The 19112-nt window shown below is 50.4% G+C and overlaps 2 protein-coding genes across 3 annotated transcripts in view; both read right to left on the reverse strand.

The window, feature by feature from the left end:
• The window catches only part of SLC37A1 (solute carrier family 37 member 1), a 62343-nt gene extending 49174 nt beyond the window's left edge, over positions 1-13169 (reverse strand). Inside the window, exons 1-2 of the mRNA XM_050784445.1 lie at positions 13024-13169; positions 5753-5834 (exon numbers count right to left, since the gene is read on the reverse strand). Coding sequence (XP_050640402.1) covers positions 5753-5834; positions 13024-13079 — 138 coding nt within the window. The 5' untranslated portion in view covers positions 13080-13169. The remainder of the gene's footprint in view (positions 1-5752; positions 5835-13023) is intronic.
• NDUFV3 (NADH:ubiquinone oxidoreductase subunit V3) overlaps positions 1-17359 on the reverse strand; it is a 379957-nt gene extending 362598 nt beyond the window's left edge. The window contains exons 1-2 of one of the 2 annotated variants that reach the window (XM_050784514.1): positions 16811-17359; positions 13169-13255 (exon numbers count right to left, since the gene is read on the reverse strand). In XM_050784514.1, the coding sequence (XP_050640471.1) occupies positions 13169-13255; positions 16811-16934 (211 nt within the window). In that variant the 5' untranslated portion in view covers positions 16935-17359. Of the gene's footprint in view, positions 1-13168; positions 13256-16810 lie in introns of those variants that run through there. The other variant, XM_050784513.1, reaches the window with a different exon arrangement.
• Positions 17360-19112: the final 1753 nt, after the last annotated feature.

The following is a 19112-nucleotide window of genomic DNA, read 5'->3' on the forward strand; positions in this document are numbered from 1 at the left end:
ATGACAATGCCTGTGTCCCAGGGTTGCTATAAAGATGAACTATAAATGGAGCGCACCTCTCTGGGCCTCCACCCCTGGGAAGGGCTCAGGAAAGGGCTGCTGTGAGTCCAGGTGCCTCTCCGGCCCTTCTCCTTGTTGTTGGAAAGGTCACCTCCACCTGCACCCTGCAGCCCCGTTGGAAGGCTGCTGCCAAAGCAATCGAGATTTCATATAACTCCAGCACAAAGGGTTCTGAGGATATTTACATAACCACAGGTTTTCAACAACGTTGCTGTATTTCAGTATTTCTATGAGTTTTACCCCCCAAACCTGGTGTTTGAGGGACAATGCAAACTTAATTAGGTTAAGATGAATTGTTAAGCAACCCCTCACCAGGTGAACAAATTCTCACCAAAGTGCTTCATGGAGGCACCCTCACCTCTGCACAGCCACACCATCCCTGCAGAAATACTTGGGGAGGGGGTCAAGTCCTTTGGGAAACATCTGCTTTCATAAAGGCAGCTTTCTTCACACGTTTTTACACAAGTGCCTTTCAACAAGTTACAAACTCAATCAACCCGCGACATCAGGTAGATATTAAAAACTGATCAGGCAAAAGGCTCTGCGGCAACTGAACTCCACACTTACGATATGTGAGGCGGGAGGCTGAGTGGGCCCTGTGAACACGTAGGCGTCGCGGCTGCTAAAGCGTCCATGCAACACACAGAGCAGCAACAAAAATAAACAGCAGATGGGTGGAGGGTGGGGGTGGGAGAAGAAAGGTGCCAATCTTGTGGAAGAACACAGGGAACCGCCAGGAGTCACAGCGCTACAAGTGCGCGGGGAAGGCGGCAGGGCCGGGAGTCACAGCGCCACGAGTGTGCGGGGAAGGCGGCAGGGCCGGGAGTCACAGCGCCACGAGTGTGCGGGGAAGGCGGCAGGGCCGGGAGTAACAGTGCTACAAGTGTGCGGGGAAGGCGGCGGGGACGGGAGCTGGCAACGTCTTCTGTCTACAGACTCCCTGGCCACCTCCAGCCCTCCCCACCCCTCCCACTGGCAGCAAGAGGAAATCCCGTCCAGGGAGCAGCAGGCAGCTGCAGCAGGAATTTCATGGCACTAGAAAAGACTGGACTCCTCATCCTGCACCTGCAGAGACCCACGCGGTCATTTAGGCACAAACATTCACTGCATTAGCCTGCATTCCACCAAGGCTCCATTCTTTCCACGCTGAATTTGAGCCACTTCGCAAAGAGAAACCACTCGTTCCCGCCCTGGGTTCTCAGCCCCACCATTGCCTAAGGCTACAGCCACAGGGCACATTCTCTGCAGGAGGTACGTGGCCTCCAATAGAGATTACCCGGTGGTCTGGGGTGCAGGAGACACTGAAAGGCAACAGTGAGAGGACAGGACAAGAGCAGGGGATTCGGGCCTCACTGAATCCCCCTGGAGGACAGTGGGGTTAGGCCAGTTTCACTCCACCTTTAGCCAACACAGAGGGTGTATGTGTGTGCGTGTGTGTATACATATCTGCATTTGATGATCTGTCTAGTCAACTTTACGTGGCTCGTTAGGCTGTGTGGGTGCACTGATTCTAACTAGTCCTTCACATTCCTTTTATAAGGCTACAAGAATTCTCCAAAGCATTATCTAAGTCCTGGAAGAGCAATTAAAGTTTTGGTACCAAAAGTAGGAGTGACCAGACAGGCTCTCCCCCGCGGACGACAGCACCTGCCCACAGCCAGCCTCCCGTGATGAGTCACAGTTGCCACGTGAAATGCATTATACACACTCGGGCACAGGCACGCAAACGCTCCACGCATGAAGGATACAGAAATAGATGGAGGAGCTTCTTGGTCATTGTTTACTTCTCAAAAATGGAATCATTCTATACATCCTTATGCACATGTTAACTTCTTACTCAAAATGCCTCCTGGAAATGTTTCTGAGTCAACTGGTTTGCCTCTGATAAATTCTTTTCATAATATGGACTTGTCACCATTTATTCAAACTTTTACCTGCTTATTGGGTTCCCTCGATACCCAGCATTGGTTTTTTCCTTTTTCCTTTTTTTGGTCACTACAAACAAAGCTGCCATAAAGACGCTTATGAAGACATTCCCAAGTAAGGTGCTTTTATTTTTAGGGTGAAATTCCCAGAAGCATGTCTGAAGGCTGTAGTATTTTTTATTTCACTGGGTGTCACCAAAAGGTGCTAACACTCGACATCCCATCAAGAAAGCATGAAAAGTCCTCTCCCCTCACAGCCAGTGAACAGGGCTTACTGCTCTGGGCAATGCTGTGCCAGCCATTGAGCACACTGTTGCCCTAATCTGCATTTGGAATACCAGCAGACTTGAACACCATTCACACATTTCCTGGCAATCTGAATTCCATGTCTGTGAATGCCTGTTCATCCCCCTTGCCCGTTGTTTCTTTGGGTTTCCTAACTTCACACTTACTCCTACGATAAACATAATTTTCTTCTTGGATTTTTACTTTTTGTGTTTTACATTCATATCTTTAATCCATCCATTTGTTTTTATTTTATTTTTTTGAGATGGAGTCTCACTCATGTCGCCCAGGCTGGAGTGCAGTGGTGTGGTCTCAGCTCACTGCAACCTTCACCTCCCGGGTTCAAGCGATTCTCCTGCCTCAGCCTCCCCAGTAGCTGGGATTATAGGCGCCCATCACCATGCCCGGCTAATTTGTTTTTGTATGTTTAGTAGACATAGGGTTTCACTATGTTGGCCAGGCTGGTCTCGAACTCCTGACCTCAGGTGATCCACCCACCTTGGCCTCCCAAAGTGCTGAGATTACAGGCGTGAGCCACCGCGCCCGGCCAGTTTTCTCCTTTTAAGTCCTGTGTGTCCAGAGAGGGGTGGGCACCCTTACATTCAAATCAATGCTGCCATCCCCCTGGCTCCAGGGACCCCTGCAGTTTAGGCTTCTCTGGGAAGCCTCTGCTTTCAGGTTTCTGCTCTGGGCCAGCCCAGGAGAAAAGAGCTCCCACTAAGATCTCTGCTGGGAGAGTGTAGAACCACCTGTCTACCAGCTTGGGCAGATGCTTGCCTTGAGTCCTGAGGCTGGGCCACAGCTGGAGCAGCAGGTAGAATGGACAGGACTGCACTTATAACACCACTATCCTCCCAGCCCTGGTTTTATCATCATCATCGAGAAAAATACAATTCATCAGCAGTGATCAAAGGTAATCTAAACATTCCAGACTAACTTAAATGTGACCTGCTGTGCCATGTCATTCTATAAATGACGTAATAGAATGAGAATCACTTTCTAATTCACAGCTCCTGGTTCGATTTCAGGTAAGCAAATGTATTTTGCTTTTGTTTTGTTTGCAATGTTCTAGGAAATGCGGCTGTAAATAATCACTCAACTGTTTTGTGGGTCAACAGAATCACTGCCACTTTCCGTTTCATTGACGCCTTTCATATCATGGGCTCAAGCACATGGGTGCTTCATAAGGCACTGCAAAGTTTAGTTTTGATGTGGTGTGATGTTCTGATCTGTCTTCAAAGGTGAAGAAACCCATGTGATTCAGCGTCAAGCCAATCCATGCCCAGGCACATCACAGCTGCTAGTTCGGGAAATCTGTGTGTTTAGGAGGCTCGAGTGTGATGCTGGGAGTGTACTCAGGTAATTACACCCGGACAGACCCTGAGGCAGAGAGAAGAAGAGCGGGGGCCCTGGAGGCAGCCTGACCCACAGGGAATTCTCCAGTGCATAGCAGCCCTGCCTGGGGGAATGAGGCCCCGAGCCTCAGTTTCCTCACAGGGGCACTCACAGGGTTGCTGTGAAGGTCACGGGGTAATGTGTGTGGCACTTCGTCATACCCCGGGGCTCTGTAAGCGGCAGTTATTTATACTGGTACTTATGACACTGAACTAAGAGCTGACCCTGACGCTGCCTCCTCAGAAGCCCTAAGCCCTGAGTGGCTTGGACAGCACCACACACAAGAGTTGGGGCAGGGGCTTTAAGATGGACCACCAGGGAAGCCGCGAGAGGGACCGGGACAGGGCTCCCACTTGCTCCTGGCTCACAGGGGCCCTCGTGGTCATCAGGTGGACCCCAACAGCTTTGACCGCTGACAAAGATCCCCCCAAGGGCCAGCCCATCTTATGCACTACATCTGCCCTGTCCCCCCCAGCCCGTCAGGTGGTGGCTTCATGGGGACGCCCACCCCTGCACATAGTACTCAAGGCAGTTCTCCCACCTGCAAAGCTGTTTTTCTTCCCCTACAATCCACACCCAACCTTTCCAGGCCAATCCTGAAACCCCACGCAGGCTCCCCAACTACACCAGATCCTTCAACTCCAATGCGCTCACCAAGTCTCTTCAACAGGTACTTCCACCTTTATAATTTACCATTTTCTTGAGCTGTTTGTGTATTTCTCTACCAGAAAGACAAGTAGCAGCAATATTCAGATTTATAATGACTGGTTATTGGCACTGATTTATAATGACTGGTTATTGGTACTGTTTTATAGTGACTGGTTATTGGTACTGATTTGAGAGTCTCTTGTCAAGCAGATGAGTGTTTCTTAAGGCCCACTGCCTCCTTTCATATTCTTCTCTTAAAACCCACATTTTTTAAGGTCTGCAAACGTTTTCCACAGTCAACAACTTGAAAGGCATGGAAGTTTCTTGCTTACCAGGGGCCAAGGGGGAATTTTAGAATCTTTTGGGTAAATGAATGTTTAACATCCCCTGAAAGCTGCTGGAGAGTGGGAAACCTAGGACTGTCACAAAAGAACCAGCCTCTGCGTTGCCTCTGCCGACCGGGGCTGCGGAGGGCGGCCACCCAGGGCTCAGCCACTGGCAGGAGTGGAGGAAGCACAGCTCCAAAGGTTACAGAATTGCAGTCCTGGATCTAGGTCCCTGCCAACTCCTGGAGAGTGAGCGAGGGGCCGTCGGGCTGTGAATGCGCTGTCTCTGGCAGTGGATGCCTGGGAGAAAATCCAAGAAATGCCCACAGGTGTGGAGGGGCAGGCCACCCCTTCAGTGGATGATTTCCTCATTCCTTCTACGATAGAGACTCAAATGCCTCTCAGGCCCCTGATGGTCTACAGGCAGGGTGACGTAATCCCAACGAGGGTAAGAAAATTATTCCTGCTTTTCTCCAGGTTATAACTGGTGCTTATGTAGTCTTGTCTGCTTTAATCTTCTTTTCTCAAAGTCTAGTGGAACACCTGTTTAACAACTTCCTGCGCACCCATCACTCAGACAAAAATGCAGCGTTCCAAGAACAACGGAGAGCCACCTCCGCAGCCAGACCCGGGGTCGGATCAAAACAAAAACACAGCTTTCCAAGAATAACGGAGAGCCACCTCCGCAGCCAGACCCGGGGTTGGATCAAAACAAAAACACAGCTTTCCAAAAATAATGGAGAGCCACCTCCGCGGCCAGACCTGGGGTCAGATAGCACGAAGAGCTGGAATTTGGGGAACCACTTAAGGTTGGATACATTTGGAAGGAACAGTCACACAAGATAAAACAAATATTTAGCTAAGCTTTCAGATTCTGGAACTGTCAACTAACATAACTAAAAGTCTACAACCTCTGAAAGTATAAATCCAAAAAGCATTTAAAAAATGTCAATTTTAGGAAAGGGAAACTGCAAAGCCAAAGCAGCAGAAGAACTTGTTTCTAAATCATCTGTTTTCCTGCATATCTGCTGCCATCCCCACCCTCTGCCCCACACGCCCTTCAAGTGACCAACTCCTCACAGAGGCGACAGGCAGTGCTTTCATGATTCTTACCTTAACTATGCTGATAGGCTTTCGAGATAAGTGAAAACTTGCATACAGCAGAAATGTCAAAATAAAAATGAAGGCTCTGTACCTGAAACACAAAACAGTGGGAGAGGATGACATGAAATAACAGAAGTTATGTTAGGAATACATGTCACTGTGTTCTGAAATGTTCTTATGCTGTGTATTATTCATTCAGTTCCACAGCAACTATCAATATTACTTATGTCACTATAATATTGGAACATTCAAAAATATTGCCACTTTTGCTTTGTCCACATGGAAACTAAACACCGTAAGAGACAGGAAAAACCAGACTGCTTTTCCTACCCTCATGCACACCACGCCACACACCACACTTCTCACACCATATGTGTAGGGGTTTGCCCCATATACCAAGCAATTCTCCAGCTGACACTAGGTGTCCTCTAAGTGAATTCAATTCTGACGCTGTCCTTCAGGAGTCAGCATCAGCCCCCATAGGGAGGGGCTCCGGCTGAGGCTGCCCCGGCTCACATGCCAACGGCAAGCCCCAGATTGTGGCCCGCTCCTCCGACCAACTGGCTCTCAGCATGGTTCCCAAGAACCCCTCCTCAGGTTTGATTAATTTGCCAGAGCAGCTCACAGGACTCAGGGAGACACATTTATTGGTTTTTATAAAGGATGTCACAAAGAATACACACAGATGAAGAGATGCACAGGGCGAGGGATGGGGCAGGCAGCTTGGAGCTGCTGTGCCCTCCCCAGGACTCCACCCTCTGGGAACCTCCCCGTGCTCGGCAGCCTGCAAGCCCCCCAAACCCTGTCCTTGAGGAAGTCTGTAGAGGCCTCATTACACAGGCATGATCCAGCAGATCACCGGCCACCGGTGATCCACTCCACCTCTGCGGGATCCCTCCCCTCCCCAGAGGTCCAGGGGTGGAGTTCCAACCTCTAATCACGTGATCGGTTGCCCTGGCAATCCGTCCCCCAAGAGGCTGTCCTGGAGCCCCAGCCATAGTCACCTCATTAGCAAACAAAAAGATACTCTGCACTCAGGAGCTGTGTGCTACGAGCCGGGGCCAGAGACCAAATGCATGTTTCTTATTACGTCACAACATCAAAAACATTCATTTATTTAAAAAAACCATAACCAAAGGGAAACCTGGGACTCAAGATGCACACTTGAGTTTACAAAGCAATAACAAGGACGATGAAATGTTTAGTTTACAACAAAACTAACCACAAGTTTCTTGCGTAGCCTGCTATCCTGGGCAATTAAGATCATATTTATTTTTGGCTCTTTGGTTTCTATGCAACTTTTCAGAAGCACACAAGCAAGGCAGACATATAAATATTTCACAGCCCTCAAAGAGAAAAAGTCAGTGACGCTGGCAGGCTCTCAATAGGCCAATGACAGAAACACTGGCACAAAGCCCCTCACTCAGTTTGGCTGGGAGAAAAGCAGCCAAAAGAGTAAGCATGAGTGTGAGGAAAAAGAAGAAAATAAGGTGCCTTAGAGAGAAGACAAAGGGCAACTTCAGTCTAAGAGTCTCAACCACCGCATAGAAAAATACTTTTTGAGGCAACAAAATGTGTTGGGCGAAAGAAGTATTTGACAGGAGCGGAAGGCGAGTGGCAGCTCTTCTGTGTCCTAGGCACACCTCCCTCCCCTGGAGAACCTGTCCTGTTTGTGGCCTGGGAAGACCAATGACTTCAAATGGTGCCACCAACAACCTGAATCAATAATTACCTAAGGCGGCGTCCTACACAGGACAAAGACAGGCAGCGTTTCCGGGAGGCCCTGGGATAAGGGGTCGCTTCTCCCAGCTGCGCATCTACATTTTTAAGGTTGTGATTTACTCCGAGGGAAGCTTTCCACGAGTAACTAAAATCCTAGGATCCCAGAGCTGCCTTCTTCTCTGGTTACCAGCTAAAGGAGAGTTCAAATAGATACTTCCAGATTTTTCTTAAAAAAAAAAAAAAAAAGACCATATTTCAGGTGGGAAAGAAAGGTTGGTGGCTCTGTGGGACTCAAAACCACCATCTTTGGAATGCCTGTGCCTTAGGGGAAGGCACCGAACCAAACCAAACCAACTCGCAGAATACCTGCTGACTGAAGACAGAAATTCCCCAGCGCCCTCTTCTTCATCAGGGAACCATCTTCCAATGGCCTTTCTTCAATTCTTCCTCTCCAAGCCCATGGCAAGGGCCAAATGGGAAAAAAGTGAAACTCTAAAAGACGAGCATGTCGTTTATCCCAAAGCCCAAAGAACAAAGGCTACGTGGGTCCAGTGGATTTGCTCCAGAAGCCCAGACCTCTGTCCTCGTGTTTCTGAAAACCATCCTTTCTGACCAGGAAAGAAAGCCTCAGCGCTTCGGATGAAGCTCTCTGTTAGGCCACCGCTGCTTCTCGCGCCTCCAACTGCCGGTGCAGGGAGATTCCAGGCCACTGGGCTTTACTGGCCCTCAATGCTCACTTGTCCAGCCCACAGCCTGACAAACTGGTCACTTCCACCCCACCTGCTTCAGCTGACTAGGGCAAGTAAGGCTGATGGGTGACCCTGATCAGCCCTCATTGGAGTACAGGGTTTCCTTCTCCAATGTCCTCAAAACGTGTGAACAAAGTTCTCAGGCCAAGTTCCCTCCAGCACCTCCCCAGTCAGTCTCAGACAAGTCCATGGAGCATCTCTCCTGCACCCTTGAGGATTCTCCATCCACAGCGCCAGTTCTATAGGTGCTATCACCCAGCTAGGAAGGATTTTGAGAACAGCAGTTCTGCCCTATGGGCTGTGGGCTCACATCTCCACTCACCACCCAGACAGCCCAGAAGGAAGGCTGTCTCCCTTTGTCAGGCTGAGGTCTGAAGAGTGCTGGGGCCCCGACACCCACCGCACTCCCGGTGGTCAGGGCTGCTTGGGTGATCAGGCCCTGGGGATGTGCTCTGGGCCCCTGCTTTCCTCTGCGGGATGACTCCCGGCTGGTGCTCACAGCACACACCCAGAGATGCCCTGAGAACACTGAGGAGCACACAGGGGGCAGCACATGCCTCTGGAACCTTCAGTTCAGCCTTGTGTGGAGGGAGACGCCTTAATGAGTGAGCCCCTTTGGGAAGAGTCACTGCCACAGTGTAACCGGCCTGAGAAGCCGTCCTGTAGAATTGGGTAAAGGGTCCATTTACACAGGAAACTGGAATGTTCCTAAAGACTGAAGAGGAAAACCCTAGATTTATTTAGCTGGTGTCAGACCAACTCTGCTTCTATTTGCAAATTCGTCTTTCCTCCTTCATTTTCTTCATCTTCTGTACTTAGGACCTGGGGCTTGGGGATGGGGGAGGAAGTGGCTAGAGGCTGGACTTTCCTCTTTGAAAGGTCTGACTTCAGCTCCCATGGCCACTGCTATACCGCGGCAGCCACACTCGGGCCGCTGCCTTGCTGGTGGTCACCCCGACATGCCTGGCCTCTGGGTAGGCAGACGCTTCACTCTGCAGCATGGATGGACTCAAACCCCCAGAAGCCAAATAGCCCTCCCGAAGTCCTTTCTTATTTTGTAATTCTATCTACATTTTCTTTATCGTTTATAAAGCAGATGTTTTGGATGATATTTGTTTCCTTTTATTCATTTTGTACTGGGTTGAATATCGTCCCCCATAATTTCATGTCCACCCAAAACCTCAGAATGTGACCTTATTTGGAAACAGGGTCATGTAGACATGATTAGCTAAGGTGAGGGCATATTAGATAGAGTGAACCCTAATTCCAATGACTGATGTCCTCACCAGAAGGCCACGCAAAGACTCAGAGATGGACAGAAAGGGAGGCCATGTGGCCACGCAGGCAGAGACTGGCACGATGCAGCCACCAGCCAAGGACTGCAGCAGCAGCAGGAGCTGGAAGAGGCAAGGAGGGTCTGTCCCTGGAGCCTGCAGAGGAAGGGTGGCCCTGCTGACGCTTTGACTTTGGACTTCTGACCTCCAGGGATGTGAGAGGGTAAATTCCTGTTGTTTCAAGACACCCAACTTGTGGTCCCTTGTTACAGCCGCCCCAGGAGGCTAATATAATCCTTTCATTTTTGTTTTGTGTTACGTTTAGACTTATGAATATAAAACAAATACAATAAAAAAATGATCTAATCGATCTGCTCCTCAGTGTTCGGCTTACTTTTTGCAGTTATGACTACTTACAGCATGCCTGGCTTCCACCAATACAAAAAATCCCACGTTTCTAGCAAGAAAGCAGGTCTCAGCAACGACAGCCCCAGATGGGGGTGCCCCTCGGAGCCTCCTCAGAGATGGTTTCGAAGACCACGTGTTCTCAGGTGGACGGCAGCCTGCTTAGGGTGAGAGGCTTCCGCAAAATATCTGTCACCTTGTTTGAGTGCTATTACCTCAATCATATGCAAATAAGGAATAAAGAAATGCTTTTGAGAATTACTGAGTGATATTTGGTGCAGAAATTAGTCCAAAGACATCCTCACTTCAGAAACAAGGAAACCAGACAGAGAAGCGATGCCATGTCCTGTTCAGAGTATCCTGTCAGGAGGTGCAGGACGGCAGTGACACTGACGTTGGTCCTTGGTTAAAGTGCTGTCTGCCTCATCGTCCCTCATTGAAACGACTACGTTTCCCTCTAAGTAATGAATATGGAATTTCTGGAAACCTGCTCTGAGATGATGCAGATATCCTGTTCCTTAAGCTGCCGCCCCATGGAGTGCATCCACTGGCGTTCTGTCCCTGCGCTGGGCACCCTGCAGTGGCTCCACATCCCCGCTCCACCTAGCAGCCAGTGTCCACTGTACAGAGAGCGTGCATTTCTCCTACTTATTCAGTTACATCAGTAGGACTCGCCAGAGTCTTATGCTATTCAATGGGCTATCATTCACAATGAGTCTCATTTATTGTAAATCTCAGATTGTCCTAGATTTGACAAGTCAGAGTACCTTTGTAAGCACTTCCTTATTTTCTGGCACAAGATGTTCCTGGCTCATCTTTTCCTTGCCCTGCCCCAGTCCTGGCATTGGCCAGGTCTCTGAGGACTCCTGACTCCTTTTAGTGGGAGATGCCATGCAGAAACCAAGATCCCAGACCAAAGTGTGCTCACTTTAGTGCTATTAATGTTCCCAGGACCTCCCAGCAGGGTGCATTTTACACACACACACACATTCACACACACATGCACACACACACCCTTCTCTATTTCTATATTGACCGTCACCAGTTTATCCCGAGACCTTTCATTCCAATCCAGCCCCACTCAGTTCCTTCCAGTTCCCCTCCCTCTTCCCATGTCTGTAACTCCTTCTCCAGTAAAGAGAAAGCTGCCTCATTTCTATGGGATTTCTGTAAAAAACACATAATCTGAATCTAATCATGAGGATGAGGAAATAACAGACAAAGTCAAAATGTGGCACATTCTATAAAATAAATGGCTTGAACTCTTGAAACATAACAAGGCCATTGTCTCAGAAGAAGGAAAAAAAGTCAAGGTCAGAAAAGATGAAAAAAGGCCGAGGAACAGTGCCAGATGAAGAGACTAGACCCATAGGATAATTAAATGCAATGTATGAACCTGACTAGATCCTGAACAGAAGAAGAAATGCTATCACAGATATTTGACGATATTTGATATCATTTTTAACATGGACCGTGGATTAGATAACAGTATCTTATCAGTGTTAAATTTCCTGATTTTGATCTTTTTGCTGTGGTTTTGTGGTTTTATAAGAGAATGTCTTCTTTATAGGAAATACACACGGAAGTATTTACAAATAAAAGGGTATGATGTCTGCAACTTACTCTCAAGTGGTTCAGAAAAGTGTGTGTGTACAAACATACATCTACACACATGCACGCACACATACACACACACTGTGGAGGGGCAGGGAGAGAAGCAGATGAGGCTAAATGTTGATCTTTGACATACAGTGGTTCTACAGGAACTTCTTACAGATGTTAGTAAGTTACGTGAGTTTGAAATTATATCAAAATAAACTTACAAAATGAAGAAGCTAAACACTCACTAAATAAAACCAAATTGTTCAGGCACTTGTGGCTAGACTCACAGCAGACACGAAATGAGTCAAGAAGAGAAGCAATCTGGTTGAAGAACACAGATGCCCTCAAGTCAAACCTGAGACACCCTGTGGATGCTCCACCAACCAGCAGGGCTGAGAAGCTGCGCAGGGCTGGGGGCTGCCAGGAGGTTGGCGCGGAGGAGATGAATAGGCCCAGAATCCGCCGCTGTGGCATCAAAATCATTTGGAGCAGAAGGCATTTGCGTTCCTGAATTCTCTTAGCTACTGAAAAGCAGAGTTCCCCAAAAGAATTCAAAAGAATCCACCTGCTATAAATTCTGTCCCAAGAAGCAGCCAGGGAAGCTGGACTCTTACCACTGGAGATGAGAAGCCTCCACACTGCACTGAAACAGGAATGGTCACAAAACTATCACATCGCCCATCTGTTCTCTTGAGGGCCCACTTGTCTTTCCAAAAAGCCATTTGTTTGCCCACAAGTGCCCTTCTCCCACTCCCGTTCCCCTGTGAAGGACGGCGCATAAGCCCAGAATTCTAAATGCCCCTTTGAGGGACACTTTTCTATGACCTCTTGTACGTAAGTGGTGAAATCTGTCTTTTCTCTTGCTAGTCTGTCTTTTGTCAGTTTAATTCCCAGTTCCCCCAAAACAGAACCTACGAGGGTAGAAGCAAAGTTTTTCCTCTCCCAGAAGAGTTCAGCAGGACAAGTTAGAGGCCAGGGAGGCCAGCTTCAGACTCTGGGCTTGTCAACTGTTTTCTTCAAGGAGAATGGAATTAATGAGGCCACCTAAGAGGAGGATTCTCACAATACGCAAGGGGAGGTGCTCTCTGAACAGAAAGTGGCATTCTGAGCTGCACCAGAACATTTCATTTTCTCTCTGAAAGTTCTGCCCCAGCGAGGCCACTCATCTGAGCTCAGAGTTGTGTAACTTACATACAAGTTATGTGCTTATTTCACCACAGTCGTTTGCTAACCCTGCTGGTAGTCTGTGGTCACTTTTCTGTAGGGACCATGATTCTTCCAGAAACCACTAGAGACCACGCAGAAGCCCAAATACTATCTGACAATGCCGGTACCAAGGGCAAAGGACACCTCAGCGCTGTTCTGGGTCATGGCTTCCACTGCCAGTAAGCAATTCAACGGTTATGGGCGAGGTCAGTGATTCAAGTTTTATGTGTTTTATAATGAAACTGGGGCAACACAACTACCTGCACAGTAGCCCTCACTTATACACAGCTCCATGCCAAGGGCCTGCCCCGCCAGGACTCACCACTGATCCCTGGAGAACGAGATGATGAAGCGAATGCCAGCGGGGAGTTGAGCCATTTACGTTGCCACTGACCACACAGCCTCGGTCGCAGAATAAGATGCTTCATAAATGGGTCATTAATCCCGGCTCCAGGTTCCCTCTGCTGCCCCTGCCGCTCCCACAGGCTGGAAAGCGTGGAAAGAAGGTGTCCTGCTGGGTCTTGTCCCCTTCCTTCTGGCAGTGGCTCTGCTCTCTACGAGGAGGAGAACAGGCATTCAGAGTCCAGTGTCCTGACATTCACACATTCAGCATTACTGGCAGAAGTAACCACACACATGTACAGTAGCAGTACCCCGTCCTGATCAAAGCTGGACATCTGATACAAGCAGGGGTCCCCATCACGAGTGTTACTAGGAAGAGGTGGAATGAGGTGGAGTATCTGCCCTCGAGGCGGTTTGTTCTGAGAACCCTGAAATGAATTTCAAACAACGTTCTGATGGTGGATAAAAAGGAACCAAGAAACTCATCTCTATCTGGGAGGCATCTAGAGATCAACCCATTCACAAAACCAAATATGTGTCCAGCAGCCACGCTATGTGCCCAGATACCAGGGCATGCCAGGGCACTGGACTGGCTCAGTTCCACCCCTGTGGGCCAGGTCACCTTTGAACCATAGTGACAGAGAAACGTCGGCCTAGACAAGAGGGCAGATCAAACCAATTATTTAATTGTGACTTTGCCATTTAAATCCAAAGGAGGAATGAATTTGCTTCTGTCTGCCTCTTCAATTTTCATCTTCTGTGGTCACCTCAGAGGTCATAGAAAATGACCTGATTATGAACTCAGGGCTGAAGGCAGAGCAATATAGGAAGGAATGGGGAAGAAGGCCTGAGAACTGAGAGGGGGCCCAGCACAGCAGGCAGGCCCGGTCTCCCATGCCAACATCAAACTCATGACATTCTTGAGTCACTGTGTCCTCCAAAGCCAATCAGTTCCCCACATTCACTTTTGCCTCCCTCGAGAGTGAGCTTCCTAAAATGCACATTCTCCAAGGATTTTCCCTTATACCACCTTTTACAAAAAGATTCAAAATCCCCGCTGAGCTTTCGTCCCAGGAGCCGCCCCTCATCTCTTCTGTCTGCTCCAGTCAGAACTACACCTTTCTCCTAGGTAGGTCTTCCAGGGCCTGAACAGGTGGGATTCACCCCACTTCAATACCTCCTGTTCCAAGGCTAACCCTGGGCTGTGTAAGCTGAGGCAAGTCACTTAACTTTTCTGCTCCCTCTCCCTCCAGGCTAAACAATGGGGATGATGGCATCTATGTTGTTATAAACACGCAATGAGATAACCTATGGGAAGCACTTGGTAAGTGGCCCGGTATGTAGTAAATGCCCAACAAACACTAGCTGATATTATCCTCACTGTAAATTCAAAAGAGGAAGGCCCAGGACTGCAGGGCAAGGTCCTACTTCCATCTCCTTGTCCAGAACCCAGCACAGACCACGTGCTCAAGAAACTCATGTTGAATGAACAGCCACAAAGACTTCAAAACTACGTCTGCTCAAACCTCTAGATTTAAGCAATCTTTTGCTCCAAATGGGTGGGCTCCAGTCTGGGTCTGGATCTACTCTGGGAAATGACTTTGTGATGACAGCTTCAGAGTAAAGAATTGGGTTCACCAGTGTCTGGAAACAGATGGTCAGAAGCAAACACCTTCCCCTCAAGTGCCGCTTCTCCATGTCCAGCGTGTCTGGAAACATTCCACTGCCATCTACGAAATAAATAAAAAACCTCCAACTCTGATAACACCTGTGACAACAACATCAAAGGCCCAGAAAGCACTGACAAGTCAAGAGGGAAAAAAAAACCTCTTTGATTTCTTTTTAAAACAAGGATGAATTCTTTTCCCTGTAAAATGGGTGAAAAAAGAGTGCTATAAATTCTCATAGTGAGTGCCGTTAAGATGTGCAAAGACAGTGATTTTACATTTGGGATGTTAAAGAGCTCAACTAATGAGGCCCTTCCTCCCTAGCCTGTGCAGCACCACAGAAAACCACTTCATTTCCAGTGGGTCAAGACCTCTGGAAGCACCAACCATGACTGACACGCTCTCATTTGAGCCCCGTGACCACCCTGAAGAGGCAGGGCGTTCATTTCACAAGGGAGAAAAATGAGGCTAGGCGGCTCGCCTGGGTCAGCTGGATAAGTGGGGCAGATTCCAGTTTGTCCTGTTTCTCTGAGCCACCTCCTCCCTCCAGCCACTCTTCCTCCTGCCCATCCCCTGCAGAGAAAGGGCAGCAGAATGGGAACAAATCACTTGGTTGAAACCCAGTTTTTGGCGCACAGCCCAAGTACATAAAAAGAAGAGATACTTTTTTTAAAAAGTCACTCTCTACAGGTGCCCCTGGAACTTACCATTCCAGGGAGGAAAAGCGGCAGAATGTCCAGTTTCATTGCACTGTCAAAGATAGCAACTTAGGCTGGGCACGGTGGCTCACGCCTGCAATCCCAGCACTTTGGGAGGCAGAGGCAGGCAGATCACTTGAGGCCAGGAGTTCGAGACCAGCGTGGCCAACATGGCGAAACCCCGTATCTACCAAAAATACACAAATGAGCTGGGCATGGTGGTGCACACCTGTAATCCCAGCTACTCGGGTGGCTGAGGCATGAAAATCACTTGAACCCAGGAGGTGGAGGTTGCAGTGAGCTGAGATTGCACCACCACACTCCAGCCTGGGCAACACAGCGAGACCCTGTCTTAAAAAAATAAAAAAGATAGTAACTGAGGAAACAGCCCATTAGAGCATCTTTATTACAACCTGTAAAACCTGTACATGTACCCCTGAAACTGAAAGTTAAAAAAAAAAAAAAAAAAAACCCTGAAAGACACATGGTTTTATACCCATCTCTTGAAAAAACAAACCCACCCTAGGCAACTGTAAAACGGAATGAGCTGAGGGAAAGATACATTCACAAGCTCCACTCCCAGACCCACCCACTTGTGATCTGTGCTGCCTAGAAGGTTCCAAGTAATCTGAAGAGGCTCAAATAATGAGGATAGGAAGTGAGCAATAGCAGGAGTAAGGTTCAACAGTCTTTTTAGGGCTGAGGTGCCATTACACGTAATCAAAGTGGCCCTATAGATACTTTAAATAATCTACTTCGTGACTTTTTTTTAAAACTGGGTCTCACTTTACAGGCAAAGATGGGTGAGAAATGCAAAACAAAAGTTTTCATGCATTTTTCTTTTACTTTTTTTAAATTAAGAGATAGAATACAACTTCCTGTCCAGAGTGTGCTCTTTCTATGGCTTTTTGCTTTTAAAGGCGCTTTCCGCATTAAAGATGAATGAAATGGTCACTATCTCTTTCCCCTTGGCTGAAGTACAAGGAACCTGAATTACATTTGCACCACCTGCTCCCAACCCCCAACAAACAGAACATCACAGGTGGGCTGCATGAAACAGAACGTGTAAATGCAGTTTCCAAATGACTTGGTGAATCACAGGTCTGGAGCCAGAGGTTTTCAAGCTTGCTCTAAAAGGGGATTAATAAAGAAACACCTGGGGGGAGTCTAAAATATGTATTCACTTACACAACTTCAGACAATTTAAGTTCAAAGGCCGGCAGGCAGGCAGGCACTTTCCAGGCAAAAAGCTAAGGGAGACCAGGAAAGCGCAGGTTTTAGCAATTCCTCCTTTGGAGATTCAAAACTGGGGCCGCGGGCTGGGGTGTTGGCGGGGAGTGAGGGTGGTAAGGGGCTTGGCCAGTACCCTTCGTTCAAATGCAAATCCTTAGACTGTACGTACCTTCTCGGTCACCAGGATCGCAGCGTGGGCCGTAAGGGCTGGAAGGCTGGTGGCCAGCGGCTAGGGGACTTTGCGGCGCGTCAAGCCCTTTATTATAAACCCAGAAGGTCGCTGTCACTCGCATTGGCCAGGAGGCCCACGGGCTCCGGGAACCAGCTGCTCAGCCGACAGACAACGCAAAGGCCCAGGGTGCCAGCGCTCCGAGCCAGCATTCTGTCCCGGCTCCTCCCTGGGCGGCTGGTCCCCGGAGGAGGTGAATTCCGCGGGCACGCCCACGTCCCCATCGCGGCAGACAATGCGCAGGGTCCCCTCCTGCCGGCTCTCTGGACCCTCAGCTGTCACCGCGGCCCGGGCCGGGGTGGGCAGGGGACCCGGCAGGATAGCTAAGCTCGCCCCTGCCGGGGACTCCGTGGAGCGGCTACTGGCCCTGTGCCCGCTCCCTCTGCCTCCACTTCCCCGGAATCCCAGCGTTGCCCCGGTCCGGGAACGCCCGGCATTGTCGCCTAGGGCTACTCTTCTAGATGTCGTATTTCAAAGACTTCCCTCCGCGAAAACAGCTTGAGACCGTCCCCAGCTCTCCGAAAACATCCAAACCAGCCCCGACTTACCCCCCAAAAAAAGAAAAGGAAGGAGGAAAGGAGCCGAGCTCCGAGTGCGCAGGGCCCCGCGCCCGGCTCCCTGCGGCAGCCGCAGGTGCTGAGCGGCTGCGGCGCCCGAGCGCCGATGGCCCCGCAGGTGCGGGCGGTGGGGCTGGGGGTCCCCGCCTCCCGGCCCGGCCCCGGCCCCGCGCCTCACCTGCGCCGCCGAGGCCCGCGCACCGCAGCCGGGCCCGGCCGCCGCGGGCGCTTCCTGCTCGCGACTTCCTGGAGCTGCGCGCGGGAGGCCCCGCCGCCCTTTCACTTTCCCTGGCTCGCGGGGCGCCGGCGGGGCCGCGCGGCTCCTCCCCCTCTCCGGCCGCCGCGACCCCCGGCTCCGGCCCCGGCCCCGGCGTGCCCAGGGTCGCACCAGCCCCGGAGCCACCGGGCGGGGGCGCCCCCACGCCTTGCAGCGCTGCCTGGCCTCTGCAGGCGAACCCGGGTGCTGACCCGCGCCTTCCCCGGCTCTGAGGGCGCACGGGCTTTCGCTGGCCCGCTCCCCACCGGCCTCCGGGCAGTCCCAGGCGGCCTCTGCACCGCTGGCGCTCCGTCCTGAAGGCGGGTCTTCCCCACAGCGGCGAGGGTCACATGCCGCCGCGCCCCCACCCCCAAAGAGGGCCTTTCCTTGGCCTCCCGGCTTTTATTCCTATTGTGTCATGTCAAGGGGCACAATCATGAAGACCAGCACTCTATAGCGTGGAAATGTGGCACGCGGATTTGGCTATGTCGAACCAACTTGTAAGCCAGCTTGTGTCCCACCTCGCAGGCACGTGACAGAGGCGGCTCCCTGTTAGGCTGGGGGAGCCCGCCGGGTTCTTACCCTTGCTGGCCAGTGCCCTGGCACACAGGCTCTACGTCACCCCAGAAACAACTCTTCTCCCTAGGCAGCCCCAGGGAGGCGCCTGGCCAGTCCCCTAGAAGCTACTGCCGAACACCCACGGAGTGGACCCCCGGCATGGCTTCAGAGCAGAGGGGGCTCCCAGCCCACTCCTGGGGAAGAGCAAAGTGAGGCAGAGGGGAAATTTTCCGGGAAAAAGCCTGCGCCTGGATAAAACAATGCTTAAGGATAAAACCAACCCCAGGCCTGGCTGTAAATGTCCGAACAGGCCAGTGCCCCTTGGACCTCCCCCAGGCCCGTTGAGCTTCCCTCTGGAGAAAGGAGAAGGCATTCTTCCCTGTGTTCGGCTTCCCTGCCCTGCTAGGCCTCGCAGTTTCCCCCTGGGGCCCTGCTTTGTTTCTAGAACACTCTGATATCTGTGTCTCTCTTGGCTGAGCTGGGCTGCGTGAAATCCATGACTTTGTTGGGCATTTGAGAAGACTTCTGCAGGCAGCAAGAAGACCTGCCCACCTCTCTGCCACCAGGGTTCAGCCACAGGAAGCCTGCGGGCCCCTCATTCCACAAGCCAGACGGCCCAGGGCTCCAGCCTTCTCTTTTTGGCTAGGTTTTCTTCAGACCTTCTTTCTCTCCGCAGGCCCCCTCTGCCAGTTGTTTCTCCTCTCTAGCTCTCCATTCCCAGTGACAGCCCAGTGTGGCTCCCATCCCTCTCTCCAATGGTCTCCGCAGCCCAGGCCCTTGCCACTGGTTCTGCTCGAGGCTACTCCTCTCTCACTGCACTTGTGCGACAGTGTTCTCACTTCCAAGTTCTATCTCCTGCAATCCACTCTTT

This window comes from Macaca thibetana, chromosome 3, assembly GCF_024542745.1.
Source record: "Macaca thibetana thibetana isolate TM-01 chromosome 3, ASM2454274v1, whole genome shotgun sequence".
NCBI lineage: Eukaryota > Metazoa > Chordata > Mammalia > Primates > Cercopithecidae > Macaca > Macaca thibetana.